The sequence below is a fragment of the Diuraphis noxia genome, unplaced genomic scaffold (genome assembly GCF_037042655.1).
Source record: "Diuraphis noxia isolate RWA-SAM2 unplaced genomic scaffold, SU_Dnox_SAM2 contig0003, whole genome shotgun sequence".
Lineage (NCBI taxonomy): Eukaryota > Metazoa > Arthropoda > Insecta > Hemiptera > Aphididae > Diuraphis > Diuraphis noxia.
The window spans coordinates 40,436,325-40,461,887 of NW_028301713.1; the positions used below are offsets into that span (position 1 = coordinate 40,436,325).

Consider the following 25,563-nt stretch of genomic DNA (forward strand, 5'->3'; position numbering starts at 1 on the left):
AGTGAAAGTTATAAGAACTTTTTTATCATTTAGGTAGCGTCGATAATAAGAACGCGGGAGAATATTGTTATGATTCCTTCAAATTAAATACGATGATACTAGATGAAAGCATGAAAAGTATGAAAATATTATTTTAATTTTATGTAAAACCGTGTAAAAGAGTATACCTTGCACCTTTGTCCTTTAGTGATTTTGTGTAGCATCAGTGTATTAGATAATAGATACCACTTATTGAGGACTCCAATGAGGCCCTGATGACTTGGGTGCTTATACTGCTTAAATTAAAATGGAATTATTTGTGATGTTTTGTACTTTTGTTTGTATATTATTATTATAATAAACCCGTCGGTGTGACGAATTCCTTTTCTCCCGGATTGAGCCACCAATATACATCTTGCCCCCCCCCCCCTTGGCATTTAAACAAAGTCCTTGCAAAAATAACTATAATGCGTTTAATGTATTTAATATTTTTTTGTATTGATTATGGATGTATTGATATTTTAGATGTAAACATAGTTATAACTTATAAGTTATTCCATTATAATTTGCAGACCAAACTAAACATCTGAAATCTAATTCAGTTTGAAATTCCATTTAAAATTTAATAAAAGCGAACAAAAAAAGTCTGTTCACCAAAATATTCACCACACAGACACAGTTCTCTATTTATATTTCATAAATATTGGCTCAAACAGTTATTTTTTATACGCGTTTAATGTTGGTATTTTAAATATTTCCAAAGACATTTGTTGATAAGTAGATAAGTGTTATAATTTTAAGTCTCCAAAGTGGCTAAGTCTATAATAATTTAAATAGTTTAGAACAGTGATTCCAAACGTGGGTGCTATCACCCCCGTTCGGCCTTTTTGTTATTTTGAAGCAGGCGTTTTTCTGAGGGGGTGCTATAAGAAAGACGCTCATCCATCATTTACGTTTTTATTGTTTATAACTGATTGCAAATAAAAACTAATTAAAAAAAAAAAAGCGAGAAAGGGGATATCGCTCTGCTGTACAGTATAAGTTACAAGTACGTCACTGTAATGAATGGTATTAAATTTGTATCCAATGATATTATATCATTGTATAGGTACGAAAAACGATTCTGAGCGGAGACGGTTTATCTGTCTAGGATATATTATAGATTATTATTATTATTTATTATTAATACTAATTAAAATATTTGACTTTCCGGAGGCCATTTTTTTCCCAATAAAGGTAGCCAAGAGCCAACTTAAAAGGAATCTTGAATTAAATTTTCAAATCTTAGATTTAAAAAGAAAAACTTTTATGAATTTCAATCTAAGATAATTTGAACATTGCCATAATTTTTACGTATTTAGTCAAAATTTGAACTTTAAATGCTTATAAAAAAAAAATCATGCCTACCTATGTATTTTTAATATTTTTCAACTGTTATTGTTACAATGTATTAGAAGCCTTATATTAAATTTTCAAGCTTTTCTACCCAACAAATAAATTTTTATCGATATTTATAGGAAAAAAACTAAAAAAGTTGAAAAATTAAAATGCCAGTAAACAGTTCAAAACAAATGTAAATATTTTGAAAATTTTATCAAATATATTATAGAAAATTTCTATCCCTATTAATTAACATTCAGTAAAAATTTTAAGTATCTGCGGTCATTTGTTTTAGAGTTACACCAAAATAAGAAAATCGCTAAATGAGAAATCTAGTGAAAATCCAATGTTGTAAAAATTTAAATTTCAAACACTCATAACATTCTATCTGACCATACAACACTAATAGATAACGGACTATACCACAAGTAGGTATGCAGTATAAAATATAAATAATAGTACGTATCTTCTGTGGTGTGTAATGGGTAACTGCCAACTGGGTACCTACACGAAACCCATGACCACACAATACAAAATATTGACCGTTGCGTTACCATAGAAATATAAAATATATTATAGAAATTATAATATATCATAGGTTAATTAACATCACAAATCACGATTACAACATGAACGTCAACGTTTTCAAGTTATTTGGATTATTGAACTATTGTGTTGTTACAAGTTTACAACATTGTTTAAATATAAAATTTGTTTAAAAAAATTTTGGGTGGGCTATAACGCCTATAACAAACTATATAAATTAAATGAATTAATCCAAAATGTTTACGTTTTATAGTAGAAAACGACTTAAATCCAAAAAAATGTTTGTACAACTTTAACTTAACAACTTTTTTAACAGAAACAATTTTCTAGTTATAAACTTTACTGGAGATTATTGGAAACGAATTGAAACTAGTTTTTACTCTTGGGAGGTAAAAATTGAAAATTCTCCATACATTTTAAAATAATATGGAAAATCACAATTAATATCAAAATTGTAGCTAAACATTATATAATATTAAATTTGTATAACTAAGGCTTGAACATTTAATACAACTAGTTAAAACTTTTACTAAAAAAATTGGAATGAAAATACAATGTGGTTGCAAAATGAACACAACAAACCCATGGGCGGATAGGCCATTTTTGGCCCACCAGAAAATTTTAAAAAGGGACCCCACATGAAAAAGAATTTAATAATATATGATATTAAAGAGCCCTATTACCAATACGAAGGGGGGTGTCTTTAAAGGTTTGCTCCTAAATACATTTAACTTAAATGCGGCCACCGATCATGAGTGTACGGCCCTGCCTTAAATGTCAAAATTAGTGTACTATGGAATATATTATATAAAATCTACAAAAAAAGCGGTTCAAGCGCGCGCCCGGTCTTGTATCGATTGAGCTTGACGTGCTGCTGGCGAGAATTTCACGTTTGTGGTCGGTCGACACTGCGTCTGCAGCCGGTGTTGTGGCAGTAGTGATGGTTTCAGCTCGCGGTGGACGGACGGACGAGCGAGAGAACAGCTGCCGCTGCAGCCTACGGTGCTATAGCTATACAATTGCCCATTGTACTTATTGTAGCAAGCTGCTTGCTCCAAGCATAATAATTATTTTTTATGTTATCCACTGCGCACCCCACTCATCTCGCACGCCAAAAGTCACGGCCCTAGGCAGCAGCGCACCAACGTCCTTCCCAGTTTCCCACCACACATACAAACCGATCAGACCTGCGCGCGCATGTCGTTACCCTGACGCCGCTAATGACGTCTGTTCGTTTTCGGCGCCCTTCGCACAAGAGAATAAGACGGCTGTGGCTGTCGTCTATATTTCCATAACCACTGCGCCCCCCGATTCAAACGAAAACCGATCGGCTTTCACCCCACCATTGTTTTTACCGTCCACGACCGGAACGGCGCGCGCATTGTCGGCTACCACCACCGCGCGGCGCGTCGCTACAACCACAGTGGTACCGACTCCTCAGTGGCTCAGTGTGAACGCCACTGAGTGTGTACCGTGTCCGCGTGTATTTAATACACACGAACGTGAGTGTGTGAGTGTTGAGCCGTACAGTCACAGTGTGTTCGTCATTTGAGTGTGTGTGTGTGTGTGACTACCGTAAATTGTCATTACGTACGAACCACGAAGACACGAATATTAAACGTGTCGCGCTTAACGCATGACCGCGGAGCGACGACGACCGTAATTTTTATAGTTTCGAACGACCGTAGTCGCCTGTGTGAAGATTTAAGTTATCGACCATAACAGGACACACCACACGATGCAGTCCCAGACTCACCACCAGCTCCCCGGAGCCACGGTCATTCTGAAACTCGAAGAAAACGCGTCTGCTGGTAAGTGTCGTCGAGTCCATAGCGCTTATCGCCGTTACTTGTTATATTTTTATTATTTCAAGTTCCAAGATAAGTATCGCGCGAATAACAATTACGGTATCGTCAGATTTATTATCACCGTCATTATTTACCCAAAAGCGTTTGTGTGTAAAACGTGGACATCGGTGATAGTGCGGGGGGTGACTTAAAGAAGTGCTTTACTCGCTAGTCGTTCTGTCCACGACGTGTACACTACGCTAACGGCTGACAGAAATAGACTTCTCACTTAGTCGTAACACTCGTAACCATCGATAGACGATAAATATTATCACGAAATACAATATTATTATTACGTTGTATCATTAACCCATAGAGGGTACCTATTTCCAGCCACGCGATATTCGATCCTAACATCACGGTATTATATTGTACAGTTAGACCTATCTACCTGTATGGCTACGTCAAGCATTAATCAATTATTCGGCTATCTAAGATCGATTTTTTTTGTTTCGTCGTATACCAATGCAGTAAAATTGCAAGATGTTATTTTGTTTTCGTTAAACGGTTTACCACGTTCGTGGATCGTTCAATTTGATCATTTGACCGCACTTGTGCAGTATAATTAAAATTATCTCTTTCTGTGTGTTCGCCGTGTTCGGTTCACGTGACTTAATAGCCATCCTTACAGATATCATATTTTTAATACGTTTTTCAACTCGTTTTAATAGAAATGTTTTCGATGCCTCCAATTTTTTCGATCGACAGAAATCCAATAGTGGTCCACATGAATTACGGTCAGTAAATGAATACAACATATGTTGTGGACAGACCTTATGGTTTGGTGTTTCCCACAATCTTTGATTGTATGTACCTATGTCAAAGGCGTAGTTTGATGAATTTATATAATGGGATTATAGCCTATTATATTTCTGGTTCACAAGATATATTCTAAAAATGTAACTAAATAAAATTTATGAGATGGGGACTAAATAACATTCCTGAGGGTTGTAGCTCCACTAGACACCCCTCCCCATTCAACATCTTTGATGTATTTTCCTCTGTATTTACGTACTGTTCTTAACTGAGGGTACAAGGCATCTATGGATCTGCCGCTAAACATAAATCAAGTTTCATTATATCAATATTCTTCAGTCTACTACCAACCATATGTTTAACGCCCCAACGAGGCGCTTATTGTCTAGTGCAAACGCAGATCACTCATTTCTAATGTCGGTATCTATTTGGAAATGTATAATAATAAGACTATTATATAATGTTATCTTGTTTATGTTTTAAATTGTATCCATTAATTTATTATTTACTTTATTCTGTATTCTTTTCTGTTATTATTAAGATAGTCATATTTAACAGAGTATGTAGGTACAAATCGAGGTACAAACCGTATATTCAATAAAAATGAATATATTGTTGCATTGACACTATTTATTTTTGAATATTAAAACTGAGTACTGACTTATTAGGCAAGTTCCATAACCTTAATATTTTGAAGATTACAAGATTTATACCTATCAAGTCAATGTTTATTTTAAATTTACATTTATCATTATTTTAAGTGTTTATTTTTTTTCTATTGCAATTTGATTGACAGAATTATTTTTGATTTTTTTCATTTTATTTTTCTCTATTTACCTATTGTAGTCTTAATTATTGTTAAATTATAGTCAATAACCTTTTCAGCAGTAAATCTTAATGTTATGGGTATAAATAGTGAGTGATTTATTGCAAGGTTGTGATAAGAACTATTCAACTTGGTCATTAACAGTGTTATTTTGTGAGCAAGAGCTTATTGTGTACACTTATTGATTATGGAATTAATAATTATTTATATTAGGTTCATATTGCAACAAGATTGTCGAAAGTCAACATGTTTATAAACTTCTGCTATTTCTATGTTGTCTATTTAGTTGATGTGCACTGACATTGTGCAGAATACCTTAAACTACATGAATTTTTATGTACATTCTGCCTCTTTAATAAATTTTTGATGGGTTTTAAAAAATGTTTTTTTAGTTTTAAGTGACCAGTTTTGTGCATAAGACTAAACTTAATAGTTTTAAATGAAAATAAACATATTAGAAAAAGATATATAGTGCATGTATATGTGTATGTGTCTCATGTATATATTTAATTTTAAGTACAATTCAATTTTTAAATCAACAACATTGAATTTACTATTAAATTCTAAAATGTTTTGGTTGGTTATAGGTATCTATATACATTTTGAATATAAAAAAAAATAATATCATTTCATACCTTCATACATTATAGAAATGATTACATTTATCCTGTAAAAAGCTTATTATACCAAAACACCTGATAAATTATCTATATTCTAGCCTCCCAGGTGTCTTATAATAAAGATTTTTAAGATCATTATGGAAGCTTGTTTTGATACACTAAATTACTTATTGTCACTTGTTGTACCTTATGTCAATTACTTATAAAATCATCTTATCATTATCAACAAAAATAAATCAATTGTGGTTAAACGATACCAGAGTATTAGATGTTTCATGAAAACATTTCTACAGTAGGTACAATTTTCATTGCATATTTTACTTAAATACAATCCAACTAATATAGGTTCTTAGATATTTATTTTTTCAACTAGTATTTTATTGTTAAAAGATCTAGAGCACAATGTAGATTTATAGTAATTAAATCTTTTTTTTTTCACCTTTTGCTTCTAATTATATGGAATTGACCACTCGTGTTCTATATACAACCCCTGCATATCTCTGTCACTCACCTATTCTACTTAACAGTTTTCCTCTCCTCTGTTCTTCTTAGTTAATATCCTAGCTACTCTCACTTTCTCTGAAATACATATCCTCATAACTTGACTAAAATATATTTTCTCTTTAATTGTTGCCACTCCTACACTACCCTTCATGAATTAATTTCTCATTCCATTTTCCCAGGTTATATACGCAATACACATTAACCTTAGAATTCTCATCTCTAAACACCTATATTCTGTTTTATTGTCCTATTATTATAACATGACAGCCCTTACAATTGCTTTTTAAAATCTATCTTTTAACCTACCTATTCACCTAACATGTCATAGTAATTTCTACATTATCATAATCTATGCAGTAATTATATTTTATTTAATTAGAATAATTTTACAGCGAGTGTACATTCAGAATCAAATTTTTATTTAGGTTGAAAGTTAGTTGAGTGACTAAGTTTAAATCTAATAAACTTCATTTTTATAGGATTATTAGAATTGGCACATAGAGAATACCAATCTGGAGATTATGAAAGTTCAGAAAGACATTGTATGCAGCTCTGGCGTCAAGAACCTAATAATACCGGTGTACTATTACTTTTATCATCAATTCATTTCCAATGCAGACGTTTAGATAAGTTAGTTTACTTTTTGTTTAAACATTATAATATTATGCTTTGTTTTTAATTATTAATTTTTCTTTAGATCTGCTCAATTTTCATCAATGGCTATTAAACATAATCCGTTACTAGCTGAAGCTTATAGTAATCTAGGAAATGTTTTCAAAGAACGTGGACAACTTCAAGATGCACTTGATAATTACCGGCATGCTGTACGTTTGAAGCCAGATTTTATTGATGGTTACATAAATCTAGCTGCTGCTCTAGTAGCTGCAGGGGATATGGAACAAGCTGTTCAAGCTTATGTAACGGCATTACAATATAACCCTGTAAGTTTTAATTTTTATTCAGATAGTGATTTCTTAAATAAAATTTATGATTGATAAATTTAATTTATTTAGGAATTATATTGCGTTCGAAGCGATCTTGGAAATTTGTTGAAAGCATTAGGCAGATTGGACGAGGCTAAGGTAAAAACAAATACTAATTGTATTACTTTATTAATTTTTCAGGTGTTCTGTTGTAGATTGGTCACTGATAAAAAATAGCATACATTTTACTGAATTATAGTTTTTATTTTATTTTAACATCTCAAGACCGCAATTGGATCTCATCTATTGCGCGAATTATGACTGAATTTTTTGAAACAAATTGAATGAATTTTGCTAGCTGTGGCTTTATTATTCTAGATTGATTGTTTCAAAATGTTCAGTATTATCAAAATAATTTTATTCCGTGAACAATAATGTATTTTTTTTGGTTGTTTGCGGAATTTCAGTTTTTTATCATTATGTATGTTTTTTTTTTTTTTTTTTTTTGTTAAAATCAAACTAGAATATTTATATGAATAATTATTTTTATTATTGTATTAGTTATAATGTAAAAAATAGATGAGTTTTGAAAACATACATAATGGTTCAACTGACGCGCGGCGCTTGCATATTTTTATTTTCGCGCGGAAAGAAATTAAATGTTAAGTTAAAAAAAAAATACAAGGTTAATGGAAATTCCAAACAAATTTAAATTTGTAATTTTATAGTTTATTACTAAACCACTATTTTTTTTAACCTGAGCATTTGATTTTTTTCATTGTATTCTATGAATATAGATAAAGCACTAGTTTGCAATGTTTAATCTGTATTCGTTTTATTTATAATTTATACTCAATTATTTAGCATTGTATGATAACCGGTATATGATGCAATTATTCATGGTTAAATAAAGAACTATGACATTTCTTACAATAGAGATGAATAACAGATTAAGTATTGAAACCTATGTGTTTTTTTGGTGATGAATATCCAATTGCTGTCTTTTAATTTTTATAGAGTAAGTTTTACTCAATATTAAGCAACTAAGTATATTTTTATTTACATTAGATCTATTGTAAAGCAATTAAAAACTTTTTATTCCTTTTAAACTTCTTATAGTAAAATATTATTTGGTAAAATATTTATTGAAAATAATCATATTAATCCACAGAAGTCTCAGTAATTCGACCATGTATAAACTATTAATTCAATATGATCAGTAGATCATTCTGATTTTTTTTTTTTTGATTTATTTAATTTAACTAATCAAGTTACATAATTTCATTAAAATGGCCTAATCTATTATTGTATTTTAATTAGTTGTCATCACTTATGTTATATAATATTGTGTTCAATTTTGTAACGACCATTAAATGTGTAACTAGCAGTGAAAACATAAATAATAAATTTATATTAAATTATTAAAATAATTTAAGAAAATAAAAAATATTAATATTGTGTTAGATTGTTACGGTTGTTACTTAAGACATGGTCATATTTATGATAATCTTTGAATTATTACATATGTAATATTTTCATTATCAATTAATTCATGTATTCATCAAATTCCATGTGATATATATTTCAGCACTATATATATATAATATGACTGAGATTACTGTAGTTATTTTTATATATAAAAAAAAATGTATCCTAACTTCTTATATTACAACATCTATATTTTAAAAATATTGATAATTATCTTAAGTCTTTACAATAGATAAACATATCTATAACTTTGATTCATCTAGTTGATGAGATTTCGTTTAAAGTTTTCAATGCGCCGATCTACAACAAAAAGTTACCAATATACCTTTCGTTGATTTTCATCTTTAATCTCTCTTCCTTCAATTTCTTTTCATTTTTATTCAAATCGTTTTCCTGGTTTCGAAAAGTGATGGACAACCCTGCCTTCCTTACTATTGATGGTAAGTAATTATAACAAATCTTTGCCACTTTCTCGATCTGGGAATTTTATCATCTAATAATAATTATATTTAAGTCTTAATTTCTTGTTTTTGGGAAGTTGGTTACATATTTTTTTTTTAGTGCATAGATTCAATTAATTAAAAAAAAAAACATTTGTGCAATGGGTTTTTGATCGAGAAAGTATTCTTTCAAGACTGTATTTAAAATTCAATTATTAGAGCTCAATTTAAATTCCAGTTAAATCCTTATACTACTGTTTTAAACTTGTTAATTATAACATTTTTTTTTTTGTAGTTCAACATAATATTTATAATTCGCTGCATAGTACAATATAACTAGAACATTTTTACATCTGAATTAATACAGTCTTGAAATTACATTTTTATATTTAAACTAAACTTCATCTCAACCATTTCAATGAAACTAAATTTTTTCTAAATTCGAAATCTCTGATGACTTTTTTTCATGAAAGAAACTAGTTTTTCTTATAAATATATTTTAAGAACAAGCAGTGCATACTAATATCATTCGGATTTTTTTTTTTTTAATTTCAGGTACCATCGTCAATTTGTCTAGGTCCATGATACGAAAATGTTGTGTATTTAGTTGATGAGGATGTACGGCGAGTGTGTTCCTATTTCCTGAATAGCTACCACCTCATACATTAATAGGTACAAACTAATTCACACCTCTTAAAATCAAATTTTGTAAACGGGAAATTACACCAAAAGTACTTAATTTATTGGTAACCACTCGCCTCACACTCTCGTAACAATGTTCATCTCGACGGTGTCAATGCCGGTTTCACAAAAGGGCCAAAAATTTATTTTATTTTTGTTGTTATATCATAATTTTCCAAAACTTCTTTGAGAAAATTATGATGTTTAAAAATGTTATGAGTACACTAAAGTATAGGTACTTAATTTTAAGTTGTCATTGGTCATAATTTTCTCTAATTGAAGTAGACAAATATATTAGATGTTAGGATTTTTTTTTCTTAACAAGTGCATTTTTTGTTTTTGTTTATAGGAATGTGTCAAGGAATGCGAAGTTAATGACGAAGCATGCGCGCTAGTGTACATTTTCTCTCCTAACACTTCTATTGTGTTAAATATAAAATATAAAGTATGGCTTAAGCGCGTTTAGGTCCCTTTATAAACATAGTACGATTTCAAAAATATCAGAATATTTTTTGTCGTATTATGTTGCAGCGTAGTTGCGCGTTTTGTCTGCTGGCTGTTAAAATTATTATGAATGCCTTTCTTTTCTCTCTTAATTAAAGAAAACTAAATATTTTTTTAACAAGTTTCCCATGTAAAATTATTTTAGCAGCCTTTACAGCCAAATTTTAGTCTTGGTTTAGACTGGCATATTATATGTCTTCTTCTGCGCTTTCCCAACTTTTTAAATAATTTTTGGAGAGGAATTTGTACATAACACTTTTCAATCTGTTTTTCCGTTTACACTTAAACTATAAGACACAGCTATTGCTTTTTATTAATTGTTTTTTCTTTAATTCCTTTCCTTAAATTTCCTCTGGGATCCTTCTATATTTTATATTTACAGTCATGCTATTTGAAAGCAATTGAAACCAGACCAGACTTTGCTGTTGCTTGGAGCAATCTAGGGTGTGTATTCAACTCACTGAATGAAATTTGGTTAGCTATTCATCATTTTGAGAAAGCTGTTGCTTTGGATCCAAACTTTTTGGATGCATACATTAATCTTGGGAACGTTCTAAAAGAATCAAGAATATTTGATAGGTAAGTAGTTAATTACTTTATCTTGATAATATATATATTTATCATTAAGATTGATAATTACTGGCTCTCATTTTTATCTAAAACAATATTTTAAGTTCTTATTCATTTTCTTTGTCATGAATTAAAAGTTGAGTGAAATCTGATGTTTTTAAGTTAAATCAAATCCAATATTAACTGATTTTGTTTGTCTAGCATATAATATCTATTATAAAACTCATGTTTATTTGGTTGATATTCTATAATAAAGAAAATATATTAAGACTTGGTTTCAGAGTAAATATTCATTGTTAATATACAATATAATGATATTATAATATTATATTGTAATAATTGTGGAGAGATGCTTAGCTTATTGATTAATTGCTCGGGTATATTATTGTGTTAAAATGATAATTTTTAATTAATACTCTAAATTATTTATATACCATTATTTCATTTCTTATTTTATAAAGATATAATTGTTAAACCAGTACATGATTATATCTGTTAGAATTTGAATATGTAATAAAAATAGTATTTTAAATCTGAATTCCGAGTCCATTAAGATATTTATGTTTACGTAAAATCAAACATCAATTTTTTATAAGTGTGGAAAATGTTGTTTTAATTATACCTTAATTTAAAAATCTGATTTCAGTAAAAACTTAAGTTGTAGAATGATCGTATTTTTGTTGGTATATTTCATATAATATCATGTAAGCTTTGTAATTAGGGTTGCCAACTTTCAATTTGGAAAATACCAGCCCAAGTGTAAGTAAAAAAAAAAAAGGCATAATTTCAGTAAATTTTTATTTGATATAAGTATAATTGATAAATTGATTTGATATTAGTATAAATAATAAATTGAATGATATATTACATAGTTTTAAAATAATAAATTTAATAATATTAATATTACATTATGATAAAATAATTAAATAAAGTAAAGTAAATTATAAACTTTTAAATGTATATTTAGCGGTATTTTTCACGGCGTTATATATACCTACTACTTATAAAAGTGTCAAAGTTGACGATAGACATCTAATGTCATTAAGATTATATAGGTATGATTTGACAGCAATATGATAACCAATTTTACAAAAACGATATAATATTAATATATATATATATCGAAACTCTCGTTCAGATAATTTTAAAATTATTATTTTGAAAATATCGGCTTTTTAAGTCTATGGATGTGAATTACCGGCCGGGCCGGGAAAATACCGGCCGGTTGGCAACCCTATTTGTAATATAATTTATGTTAGGTAGATTATATTAGGACATTATAAACATGTCTTTTATTGAATAGTCATAAAAAAGAAAATTAATTTATTAATTTTCTAATAAAATGTTTGATATCTAAGCAATCTCAATTTAAACTTAAAAGAAAAAAATATTGGTAGGTATACACTGTACAACAATATTCTTATCTCATCGGCTTCTCTTAAAAATAAAAACTTTTTTCGAGAATGGTTTTTGAGATTAAGATCTCTGCAAAATTACATAAAACTTGAAAGAATTTTATAAAAACCAGTCAAAATACATAGACAGCTTTGCCAGGATATTGATAAATGGGACGCATTTATAGATTAAGGGCAATCAACAATTCAAACAGATCGAATGTTTAGGATACATATTAGTTACTTGATTGATTCCTGCTGGATGAGTTTCTTCACTCCGTTACTAATGACTGAATATATACTATATAGTGATCAAATTGCGTGAAACATTAGAACATTATATTATATTCATACAATAAACTTAAATAATAATTTTACATAATTATATTTTAAAAATATTTTAAATGGAAAAACATAATATTAATAAAGATATCAAGCAAATATAATTTTTATTCAGTTGAATAACCTAACCTAACCTTCGAAAAGCTGTTTTAATGAATTGTACAAGTAGTTCTATTTTAAATGTTGACTGTTCTAAAATAAGAAAACTAGTTTCTATTATTTGTACATGAAAACAAGAATTTCTGTGTTTTTTTTTGTTTAAATCCGATATAACATTAATGTAAATTGTAATTTTATAAAACAAAATTTTTAATTTTTTATCCGTACATTTGGTGATTTATCAAATAGTTAAAAACTTCAATAATTTCACTAATTTTTCCGTGAATGTATTGTTATTTTAAATGTATGTATTTTGAGAACCCCTATTGAACATTTGCCCGTTACCATAGTAACTAAAGGTATTACAGGCTCTACCTATATATTAAATGTACAGTTTTTATTATAATTCTGACGACTAGCAATCTGTCCTCTTCTACAAAAATATAATATAAATGCATATTCATAAAGCACCACGTGTCTATTTATTCGTATTATATCTTAAGAGTTTCAAAAATTCATTTTTAACATAATTGTATAAGTACTATGTTACTTACAAGTTGTATATAATACCGTTAAATTAAATATTAAAAATGAAAAAATAAATTATTGAAATTATAAGTACACATGTACAGATCATTCTTCCCCCCCACAAGTTACTGTATTTGTAAAGGTTACATAATGACTAATAAAATATTAGATATATATATATATGTTCCTTGAACTTTGAAAATTAATTATTTGTATTATATTGTTTGCATACATTATAATTAATAAATTTATTTTATTAGTTATGTTAATTAATAAATGCAATAATTAATAATTAGAAAAGTAGAAAGGTAATTAGTGTTCTATACACCAGATTTTGTTGTTTTTTTGTTGTAATAAAAAGTTTAGTCAATTGAATTCGACAAGCAGAAAAAAGTTAACGAAATGTTAGATTTTTCCTTTTTTTAATTATTGTTTTTTCTTGAAAGTGTAAAATAAACTTCTGTTATTTTTTTTTCAAAATTCATTTAAAACATGGAGAAAATGTTGAAATTAATATTTATGGCCAATGATAATAAATTATTGTATTTAGTTTTTTATCATTTTGTTTCAAATACTTAATACTAAATTCTTTAATGGGACGCTACACACATGTTGCTTATCTCCGTCTTTTAAGTGCATAACATAGCAAATTTACGCTAATCTGATCACGTTTAGCTCCGTTAGTTTTAAAATTAGAGTAAATTGACTTATTATTAAACTTGATGATAAGAACATTTTCTGTGTTTGTATATGTAGGTATTTTACGATAACTTAGTTTTTGAGTGAATTATGAGCAATTTTAGTTTATCCTTTTTCATTTACGCATAACTTGCTACAACATTGAGTAAAAAAAACACATTCAAATACAAATGTGAGAACATACTGGTTATGTTTGGGAACATACATAATGGTTCAACTGACGCGCTGCACTTGCATATTTTTATTTTCGCGCGGAAATTAAATGTTAAGTTAAAAAAAAATAACCCTAATGGAAATTCCAAACAAATTTAAATTTGTGATTTTATAGTTTATTGCTTACTTGGTTTATTACTAAACTACTATTTTTTTAACCTGAGCATTTGATTTTTTTCATTGTATTCTATGAATGTAAATAATGCACTAGTTTACAGTGTTTAATCTGTATTCGTTTCATTTATAATTTATACTCAATTATTTAGTTTTGTATGACGACCGGTATATGATGCAATTATTTATGGTTAAATTAAGAACTATGCCATTTTTTACAATAGAGATGAATAACATTTGTGTGTGGGTTTGTATGTAGGTTTTTTACGTTGGTTCAATTTTGTAACAAGTTAAGCGTATAAAGAAAAGCTTAAATTCAAAATGCTTATAACTAAGTTATCATAGAACGTCGCGGCAGTGTTTATTCTATGGGAAAGCGGTATCATATATATAAGTAGGCTTCCCAGCAGCGACACCGGACTTCATCGTGAATAAGGAAGCAATTTTTTTACGAACTTGTGCCGTGATTACGATATAGATTTTATTCTGTATGTTCGGGGAATTTATATATAGTCGTGTATAATGCGAACTTTGCTTATTCTATATATTTCTTGATAATAACATTTATTGAGATGGGGATCGGCGACGAGGCTGTGACAACGATGAAATATATTTTCTATTACATATTGTAACCTATCGAATCAAGTGGGCGATATGCGGGTGAATGAGTGCAGAGCAAAAAAATCACATCCAGAGATCGAAATGTTTCGTCCACCACCTCGAGCACACCATTTTCGAACCCTCCTCGTGAGAAGAGCGTTCAACTTCGCGTCTACTATGCGTATATAATATAGGTAGGTATTTTGCGACATTGCCATGGCGACCGCGACGGCTGGGCACGGCGCGCCACTGTCGCGGACGCCTGTTGCTCGGCGTTGAGCACGCGCTGGCGCGAATACTTTGTTGTACGACAGCGGGCAAAATCGAGAGCGGAGATACGCCATATTAAAATATAACAAAGTCGGCGCCGTCTGTCCGTGTCGCCGCTGCAGTTGAGAGTCACGTTCGACGCGCGCTTTTCCTACGCTCGCGGCGGCGTCCGCGTGCGTATGATAGCCACCCCCCTCCCACCCACGTGTGACTTCAAGAGAGTGGCCGACGGCCAACATCGTCCGCGGCCACTTTTGGCGAGTATTTTAATATTATATTATACATTTATAGCTAGTAGTTTTGGGACCGCGTGTCCGTCACTCTTCTCCCCATCCCCCAATTTACGATCGTCGCGGTGCAGTATTCCGTCAGCGTGTTAAATCTTATACCGAGGTAGTGCGCAATGGACTACCAGTGCATCGTCGTGTACACTATCATAACTATACTGCCGCCCGATGAGCAACGCAGATACGACGAGTCGCGGTTTTCCGCTGCTCTGCGGGACGGCCCGGCTGACGGATGTCTGGGCGTCGTTAAACGGTGGATGAAAAGGTACACGACGTCATCATAATAATATAATAATAAACGCATTGATCATAATGGGTTGGGGGGGGGGAGTAGCACGGGGCTATGTGTTGTGGATTATTGGAGAAGAATGAACGTTTGCACACGACGAATATAAGTATATGAATTGCAAAAATTGTATTTTCTTTGTTCAATGTTTATTGGCATACTTTCGATCAACAATAATTAAAATACAATTTAGTTTTATTAGGTAAAATGTGCTGTTAAATTTCTGAGCGAGAACGTTGAGTACCTATAATCAATTGGACTATTAGAATATTGGTGTATGGTCCATAGAATTTATATCATATTAAAAAAGAAGTATAAAACGCGGGATGCAGGTACCCCTAAAAATGTAACTTTCAGGGATTCTAAAGTATTTACAATATTGATATAGTTTCAATAAATTTAATTTAAATAATACGTTAAAAACAAAAATAAAGTTAGCAATCAAAATGAACAAAAAACCAAATAAATACTTACAAAGTAGGTAGTAAGCAGGTAAAATAAATATAAAATATATATATTATGTATTTTATAAACAGTTATAACTATTTCTACACTTAACTATATTATTTAAAAATGTTCCTATTTTAATATCTTTATTTAAGTAGCTCTCACATTCGTTGTGTAGTTTGTCTTGTAAAATATTATTTTTTTTGAACTTTAAAGGTATTGTGTATATTTTATTCAAAACGTGTTCTTTTAATCCGCGTTGTCGGTTTATCTTGTTCGTATTTATTATTATTTTTTTTTTTCGTTAAAGTTTGCAAACCTTGATGATTGGATATAATTTTTATTCCCATTTTCCGTTTTAGAAATTCAGCCTTAACTAAGCATTGTTCTTCTGTTGCCATAAAGTTGTAATATTATGATATTTTATTGAAGTACAGGATAGTGCTTCCGAATTTTTATGATATTGGTTGACATATTTTGGCTAGTCACTACTACTATTAGTTCTATACATAATGTACTAGTCACTAGTGTAAGTTGTGAATCAGTTTTTCTTAATTAATATAGAAATATTCCTCCCACTAAATAAAATAGTTCGTTTTCCTATTCCCCGATTACATGAACCCTTTCAATTAAAAATTAGCTAGGTCTTGATGGCTTATATATAGCAAGGATTAAGGATAGAGGAGACGTTAGATATATAGTAATAAATATATATTATATAGTGTAGGTACGCATTGCGTTGTTAGGTCAAAAGTCCAAACGTTTATGGTGGTGGTAGATTTTATTATTTTGCCTCCTGCTTGGTGAATTTAACTGAAAACTGAAGAACGCCAAGAAAATATAATTATATTGTGATTTTAATTTATTTTACTCGACCTGTCGTTACTCTTCAAGCCGTGGCAAGAATGGAATTGATTTCTCTTTAAAGGGTTTCGTCGAGTCGCTACTGCAGAGGCGAAGGACCTATACACTCGAACACACACACATTCACACTCGTTCGTTTTTATAGTTTATTATTATACCTTTGGCGTCGTTGGTCTTTTGTCCTGCGGGAAAAGTCTCTTCCCCCGCTGTTGGATAAGTAGGGCTACTGTTATTTAGTAGTTATTGTTGTATCGGTGACATTAACGATCCCTGCCACCGCCGCATGTGGTCATCTTCGTCGAACCTTCATGCGTGCATGCACGTTCGTCCCGTTTTCTAAACAATATTGCGCTTCGCATCGTCTACCACCGTTTTTGTATTATATTATTACATTTTATTTTTACAAAACTTAATAAGATTGTATACCTATAATATATATATATGCGTGTGTATGTGTGTGTACGAAAGCAATCATTTTCTATATTAACCTTCCATTCGCAATATTAATTATACTACTATACAATATTAATTTAATATCTCCAGAGGAGTTTCACAAACCTTGATAACACCCTCGCGCGTGTGGCATATGTGGTGTATGGATAGTGCGGTGAAGGTGGTATTTCGCGTGTAACTTCCGATTAATAGATTAAAACTTTAAATAGAAAATAGCGGCAGCGTGTTCTTGTTTACTATTTTATTCATGACTTTTGCTGGATCAAAAGTTTTAAAACCCATGAATTTATAATTATATACATATAGGTATACATACGTAAAATAAGCATAATATTAATTTAGTTGAGTCATTCTCGCCGTAGTAACGTGTTTTGAATTTCGCCAACTGCTTGGACTCGCGCCAGGATTTTATCTAAATATAACTTTTTGGAAAACGTTATTCATCTTTTTTAACGATGAATCTACATAATATTATAAAAGTACGAAGTAGTAATATGTATAAGAGTTAGGCCAAGGTTCTGTCGTCGTTTTGCGCGCATGGTGCTGAAGTATTTTTATTCGTGATGTGACTGTTCTTACAGAAAAGTATATAGTATTACCCGAGGTATTACCCTTTATATTGCATTACTCAAAAGGATTACATCAACTTCGTTTTAACCTCTTATTATAAAGCTTATCCTGCTTCCAAACAACAACTATAATGACAATTTAAATAGAATTAACTTTATTTTTAATTAATGAGCTTTTCCAGATTATCAATACATACGCGTAATAATATTTTATATTATATCTTTGGACAAAGAGTAATCTGGTGTACGAATTATGTCATATTATTTCGTTGTTCATTCGATTTTCAACTTCTTTCTTTTTGTTTTTATTTTTGACTATTTATTCTAATTTACCATGAATTAAATTTGTTACCCTCTGGCCTCTACGGGAAATTTTAATTACATTTTAGTTTTTTGTTCGAACATATTATTTTATACACATGAATTATTTAATAGTGTCATTAAACATATTGTCCATTAGTAATAATTTATATACTATAATCCATCAATTATTTAGTATTGTGTCTGTAAATATTATCTGTCATGTGCAAAATATGACTTGTTTAATGCATCACATTTCTTTCTTTCTATTCACAGTTTATAAACGAGAATAAAATATACATAATATTATACAACAATTTCTCAAACTCTGGCAGTCAGACTGAAGGTTACACTTTTGATTATCTTATTTCCACGTGTACGATATACAACAAAACATCTTATTGATTTATTGATTATTAATAATTTGGGCCATTGAAATTTTTCGAATTTACTATAATTCGTTTGTCGGTTTATTTTAAAATTTAAATTAATTTTTTTAAATTATGTTAGATTTTGATCAAAATAAAAGTTGGTATTGTATAATATTTAATTTAACGGTTATAAAAGTTCAATTTTCATGAAGTATGTGACGATAAAATATATTTTACTAGTAGGTTCTTATCTATGTCTAACTGAACAACACGGACTCATGAATACTGAAAAATGTTTTGCATCTAATAATGATGGAGAAAACAGACTGTTTGTATGCTTAGGACTTCTTTTTATTATTTTCTTTCGTTCTTTCCATTCCTTGTGTAATACATTTACAATGTTGTTAACCGTTTCAACATATGTAATATCCTATGTATCGCTTTATATTTTCATATTTATTTTTCAGTTAAAATATTACCAAAAGGTAAATGTGGGTACTAAATTCAATCGATAGATTTTCGTGTAAAAGCGAACTTGATTATTTAGAAATTCGTAACATTGTCATAAAAATACTTCGTGTCTTTCGATGATGGCGTGTTATCCGAACTAAATAAAAATATTTCAATTAAAATACTTCTATATAGATACCAAAGTTGATGGATATATATAATATCCAAGACGCTATTCTTGTTTAATAATCGATATAATAACTTTAAGTTATTATTTTTATTTTTTGGTGTTGTTTAAAGAATTTTCGTGTTGTTTTTGTATTTTTTCCTTGTCAACCCTCCATGTAGTTAGTTGATAGTAAGTTGATTTCATAATAATTTATTATTTTAAACTTTAACCGTACTTCTAATTGAATTTTTTTAAATATAGATATCTTGTGATATTTATTTAATAATCGGCTTACAATATTATTATACATATATTTTGTGTTTATTTAGTTACTAAAACTGAACTCATATAATATACATTTATTTTTTTTGTATAACTTTCTTTATTTATAAATAATATACTGTTTATATGCTAGTAAACGGGTATAAAATAAATTAAATCGTAAACATTTATTTAATCATGAAGTTTAAGTATATATAATCAAAAAATTTTTTAAAAAAAAAAACAATTTTTTTTTAACATTGAATACGAAAAAATATATAGCAGTATACCAAAGAGCTGGGATAATTTTAAAACCTAATAAATAATAATAAAAAAATAATTCTACTTATAGTGTAAATTATGAGCTGAATACCGACCAATTACATTGAAATATAAAAATAATACATTTAACATGGAAGTACCATTGATTTAAATGTTATCGTGAAAAAACGACCAAGAATATGTTTATTAAATTTTAATTAAACGTAAAAAAGCAACTTATTTGAACATCTGTTCCGAATGTAAATGATGGATATTTATTGAATACATATATTTACTATTTATTTATAGATCCCCTTTCTCAGTGCGCCAATGTGTTGGAATAATATTTTACATTTTGTTGTTACCTATGTATATTGTTGATCAATACTTTTATATTTACTATTATAGCATTTAAAAAATTAACAGTTTATTAGAATAATTGTATTTGATAAAATAAAATAAAATTTGATTTCGAATTAGTATTATTAACACATTTTTTTTTTTTTTTTTTTTTATTGATCAAAATACATCGACAACTAGGCCATTAGTAAAAGAAAATTTTTTTTTTGGTTACATTTTTAGTTTTTAAATATTTAAATTTTCTACATAAAATAAATTGTACAATTCTGTTTTTTTTTTTTTTAAGAATAAAATTAAGTTTTTTACATCCTGTGAGTTTGGTCCAAGTGCTTGACAGATTTGTTCGGAGATGTTAAATTGATTTCGATACTGGTTGTATTTTTGACATTCAGAATTATTAACTCATTTGTTTTACCTAAAACCTTAAGTAGGTATATATATAGTCCATCGATTGTACTAAATGTATACCATTAACATCATAAAATATAACAATTCTTACAATAATAATATTGCAATGGGCCTATTTTTAATATTTATCCTATATAGTCACATCTCATATATATTTTTAAATTTATGACAACGTTATAAGCGTTGTGATAATTTTGATATTGTCAAAGTTTTGTAAATAAATTGTAATGAAATATTAATTTATAGGCTTAAATTGTATTATTAAAAACTGCAGGAGAAAATCAAAGTAATGTTAATTTATTAATAACTACCTAATATTAGATAACTGTTACTCTTTATAAATCATGCTACCGTGCAGGCTATGCTCTGCAATACCTGAAGGTTAATGCTATAAGTTTGATAATTCAATTAATTTCATCTAAAATTAATAATAAAATATAAATTTTGTTTAGATGTGGTTAATATAATATTACTGCACTAAAGCATGCATAATAATATATTCTTGTTATACAGTTACATATTATAAGAATACAGACTGTTTACATATAATTATATTCCGAACTTCGTCCTATTTAACGCTCCAGCTCTTGAATGTGTTTCGTTACAATACTGCGTGTGTAATGCTTCTCGACGTGTCGTATTTTCCGATAAATTTATCTACGTTATAACATATGATCGGATGAAATTTAATTCGCGCTGTTTGTATCCTTCGATGAGGTAATATCTCGACCCTATCGAGAGACTATGTATATATCATTCATAGACCTACATAACAGCAGCGTGTGCACGACTGCTGGGAATTCTGTTCCTGATAATTGAGATTTCGTGTGCATAAATACACAATATACAATATTATTAAACACCGGTGTCGGCCGACAACAATATTCTGTCCCCGTTCAGCCCGTTGACTATATCCTATTTGAAATCGTTGTCGTTCGGCTACATTAAGCTCGGCGGCTTTTGTGTGCAAGGGGATGGGGCGACATCGTCGTCTTTTCAGGCCAAGCAAATTAAACTTCGCGTGTCGTCGCAAAATTGTATGGTACCTACGTTTAATGTTTATACGGAGTGATCCATTTAAACGACCGTATGCGAATAGGGAAAACTGGTGTACGAAAGTGTTACATTTTTTTTATAACCTATTCTACGGGGGTGATACAAACAACGCCTACGTATGGGTTATGGGCACATTGATAGCGAAACGATCAAGTGAATTAGGATCCTATTATTGTTACGTAATAAACTAATATCTTATAAAAGTTCAAGCCAAAAATATTATTTGTGCATCTCAGAGAATTTTATTGATATTTTTAAGTGATGATCGTTTTAAAAAGTATGAAAAAAACAGTTTAAAAATAATAATATCGATAAAATCCTTCTAGATACCCTGCATAATATTCTTGCCTTTAAATTGTATAAGAGGTAAATTCACTTTAATTGTAATGTTCATAAATGTTGTACGTTTTATAAGACTGAGAAAACAAATATCCGTGTGGCGTCCTCTTAAATTATATTGAAATATCTTTTAACTGCTTCATCTACTTCAAGGTCTTGAAATAAATTATTATAATTATTATAAATTTTGTTTCAGATCTGTATCTGCTTATCTTCGAGCATTGGCATTGAGCCCAAACAATGCTGTTGTGCATGGGAATTTGGCTTGTGTTTATTATGAACAAGGGTGAGTATAAATTAAACATTTGTTTATTTCTCAAAAATTTAATTTTTAATTTTTACATTATTTTTCAGACTTATCGACTTAGCTATTGATACTTATCGCCGTGCTATAGAGCTTCAACCCAACTTCCCCGATGCCTATTGCAATTTGGCTAATGCTTTAAAAGAAAAGGGACAGGTATGTTGAACATTTTTTTCTAAATTTTATAGTGCCTTGATTATAATGTTATTAACCATAGGTTGCAGATGCTGAAGAATGCTACAATACAGCTTTGAAGTTATGTCCAACACATGCAGATTCTCTAAACAATTTGGCCAATATAAAACGAGAACAAGGTTACATAGAAGAAGCGACTCGACTGTATTTGAAAGCTCTGGAAGTTTTCCCCGAATTTGCTGCCGCTCATTCCAATTTAGCTTCTGTTCTTCAACAACAAGGCAAATTAACGGAAGCCTTAAATCACTATCAGGAAGCCATTCGTATTCAGCCTACATTTGCAGATGCCTACTCAAACATGGGAAACACTCTCAAAGAGATGCAAGATATACAGAATGCTCTACAATGTTATTCAAGAGCTATACAGATTAACCCTGCTTTTGCTGATGCTCACAGTAATTTAGCTTCTATTCACAAGGATTCTGGAAATATACCAGAAGCTATTGCATCCTATAGAACGGCTTTGAGGCTAAAACCAGACTTTCCCGATGCTTATTGCAACCTTGCTCATTGTTTACAAATTGTGTGTGACTGGACTGATTATGAATCTCGCATGAAGAAATTAGTGAGCATTGTTGCTGAACAATTGGAGAAAAACCGTCTGCCTTCTGTACATCCTCATCATTCTATGTTATACCCATTATCTCACAACTTTCGAAAGGCAATTGCTGGAAGACATGCTGCTCTGTGTTTGGAAAAAATCCAAGTGTTGCATAAACCTCCATACAAGTATACCAAAGATTTGGCTCCTGGGAATCGTTTACGTATTGGATACGTGTCATCAGATTTTGGAAATCATCCTACTTCACATCTAATGCAATCTATACCAGGTCTGCACAACAAAGAAAAAGTCGAAATATTCTGTTATGCTTTATCAACAGATGATACTACTACATTTAGATCAAAAATTGCTAGAGAAGCAGAACATTTTATTGATTTATCAAATGTAAGAATTTAATTTTACTACATTTTTATTTTTTGTACTTACAATAATGTTTAATGTTCAAACATATTTACCATATTTTTCTATTACAGATCCCTTGTAATGGAAAAGCTGCTGATAAGATAAATAATGATGGTATTCACATTTTAGTGAATATGAATGGATACACAAAAGGCGCAAGAAATGAAATATTTGCACTGCGCCCTGCTCCAATTCAAGTAAATTGATTTAATTATATTAGGGTTTTAAATATTAGATAAGAACATAATATGTGCATTATGCGACTACTATTATATCAAATTCATTTTTAGGTCATGTGGCTTGGATATCCAGGCACGAGCGGTGCTCCTTTCATGGACTACTTAATTACTGATATGGTTACATCACCTATTGAACTTGCATCTCAATACAGCGAGAAATTGGCTTACATGCCACATACATATTTTGTTGGTGATCATCGACAAATGTTCCCTCATTTGAGTGAGCGAATCATTTTATGTGATAAGGTGACCAGCAGAAAAGATATGGCAGACAATGTGGCAGTGATAAATGCTGCAGATTTATCGCCAATTATTGAAAATACTAATGTAACAGAAATAAAACAAGTTATCATGTCAGAACTAACAGATTCAAAACAAACTAGACCCGTTGAGGTTAATTTTAAATTTGCTGAATTGCCAACTACTACACCTATTGAGGTATGAGTTAAAAAAATAAGCTAATGAAATGTTTTATTTAAACTAAAAATCTATTTAATTTCCAGACTATGATTGCTTCTGGACAGGCTCAAACTTCTGTCAACGGAGTTGTATTACAAAATGGATTAGCAGTAGTCGATAATGGCAATAATAAAGCAGCCACAGGAGAAGAAGTTCCGCAAAATATTGTTATTACTTCACGCCAACAGTATTGTTTGCCTGAAGACGCTGTGGTCTATTGCAATTTTAACCAGTTGTACAAAATAGATCCAAACACTCTTATTATGTGGGTTAATGTAAGCAGGATATATATTTTATTTTTATTTTTGTACACTTTTTTCTGTATTTAAATATTTTGTTGTGTTTAGATCTTAAAAGCTGTACCCAATTCTGTATTATGGTTGCTACGTTTCCCTGCAGTTGGTGAAACCCATATTCAAAGCACAGCTGCTAGTTTAGGACTTGAACCGGGCCGTATATTGTTTAGTAATGTTGCCGCTAAAGAAGAACATGTACGTAGGGGACAATTAGCTGATGTATGCTTAGACACTCCTCTTTGTAATGGCCACACTACTAGTATGGACGTGTTATGGACGGGCACGCCAGTTGTTACCTTGCCAGGTATTATACATAGTCATTTAAAGTTTTTTGATACATTTTTAATCATCATATCGGTATAGGAGAAACATTGGCATCTAGAGTAGCTGCGTCACAATTGGCAACGCTTGGGTGCCCTGAACTCATTGCACGGACTAGAGAGGAGTATCAAGACATTGCTATCAGACTGGGAACTGATAAGGAATAGTGAGTGTTTTATTCATAAGTATTATTTTAATGAATATTATATTATTTTACTTAAAATATCTTTTTTAGTCTGAAAACTATGAGAGCAGAAGTCTGGCGAGCACGGTCTGAAAGTCCATTGTTTAATTGTTCAATATACACAAATGGCTTAGAAAGGCTGTACAGAGCAATGTGGGATAAGCATCAGAAAGGGGAAAAGCCTGATCATATACTTTCCCTAGAAAATTATTAAACATTTTGTAAGTATAAAAAAAATTTTTCTCAAATTAATTTAATAGTTGTTGTGAAATTACAACTGTAAAATCGAATAGGTTAATGGTTTATAAGTATTAACTCATAATCGATGCGAGAAGTGGACTGAAAAGTTAATGATTGGAATATTATTTTTATGAAATCTATTAATTAACATGTGTAT

General features: G+C 30.1%; 1 protein-coding gene across 2 annotated transcripts; it reads left to right on the forward strand.

The window, feature by feature from the left end:
- The first annotated feature begins 3,340 nt into the window (after positions 1 to 3,340).
- Positions 3,341 to 25,387, forward strand: sxc (O-linked N-acetylglucosamine (GlcNAc) transferase sxc). Of its 2 annotated transcripts, XM_015516589.2 has the most exons (14): positions 3,341 to 3,716; positions 6,938 to 7,088; positions 7,156 to 7,399; positions 7,472 to 7,540; positions 10,877 to 11,073; positions 22,401 to 22,490; positions 22,559 to 22,664; positions 22,726 to 23,649; positions 23,739 to 23,864; positions 23,958 to 24,344; positions 24,410 to 24,640; positions 24,713 to 24,965; positions 25,025 to 25,148; positions 25,218 to 25,387. In XM_015516589.2, exons 1-14 carry the CDS (start codon positions 3,644 to 3,646, stop codon positions 25,378 to 25,380), a joined length of 3,138 nt encoding a protein of 1,045 aa, XP_015372075.2. In that variant the 5' UTR covers positions 3,341 to 3,643; the 3' UTR covers positions 25,381 to 25,387. The 2 variants fall into 2 exon arrangements, with proteins under 2 accessions (XP_015372075.2, XP_015372085.1); XM_015516599.2 differs by lacking the exons at positions 3,341 to 3,716; positions 6,938 to 7,088; positions 7,156 to 7,399; positions 7,472 to 7,540; positions 10,877 to 11,073 and adding an exon at positions 15,712 to 15,875.
- Positions 25,388 to 25,563: the final 176 nt, after the last annotated feature.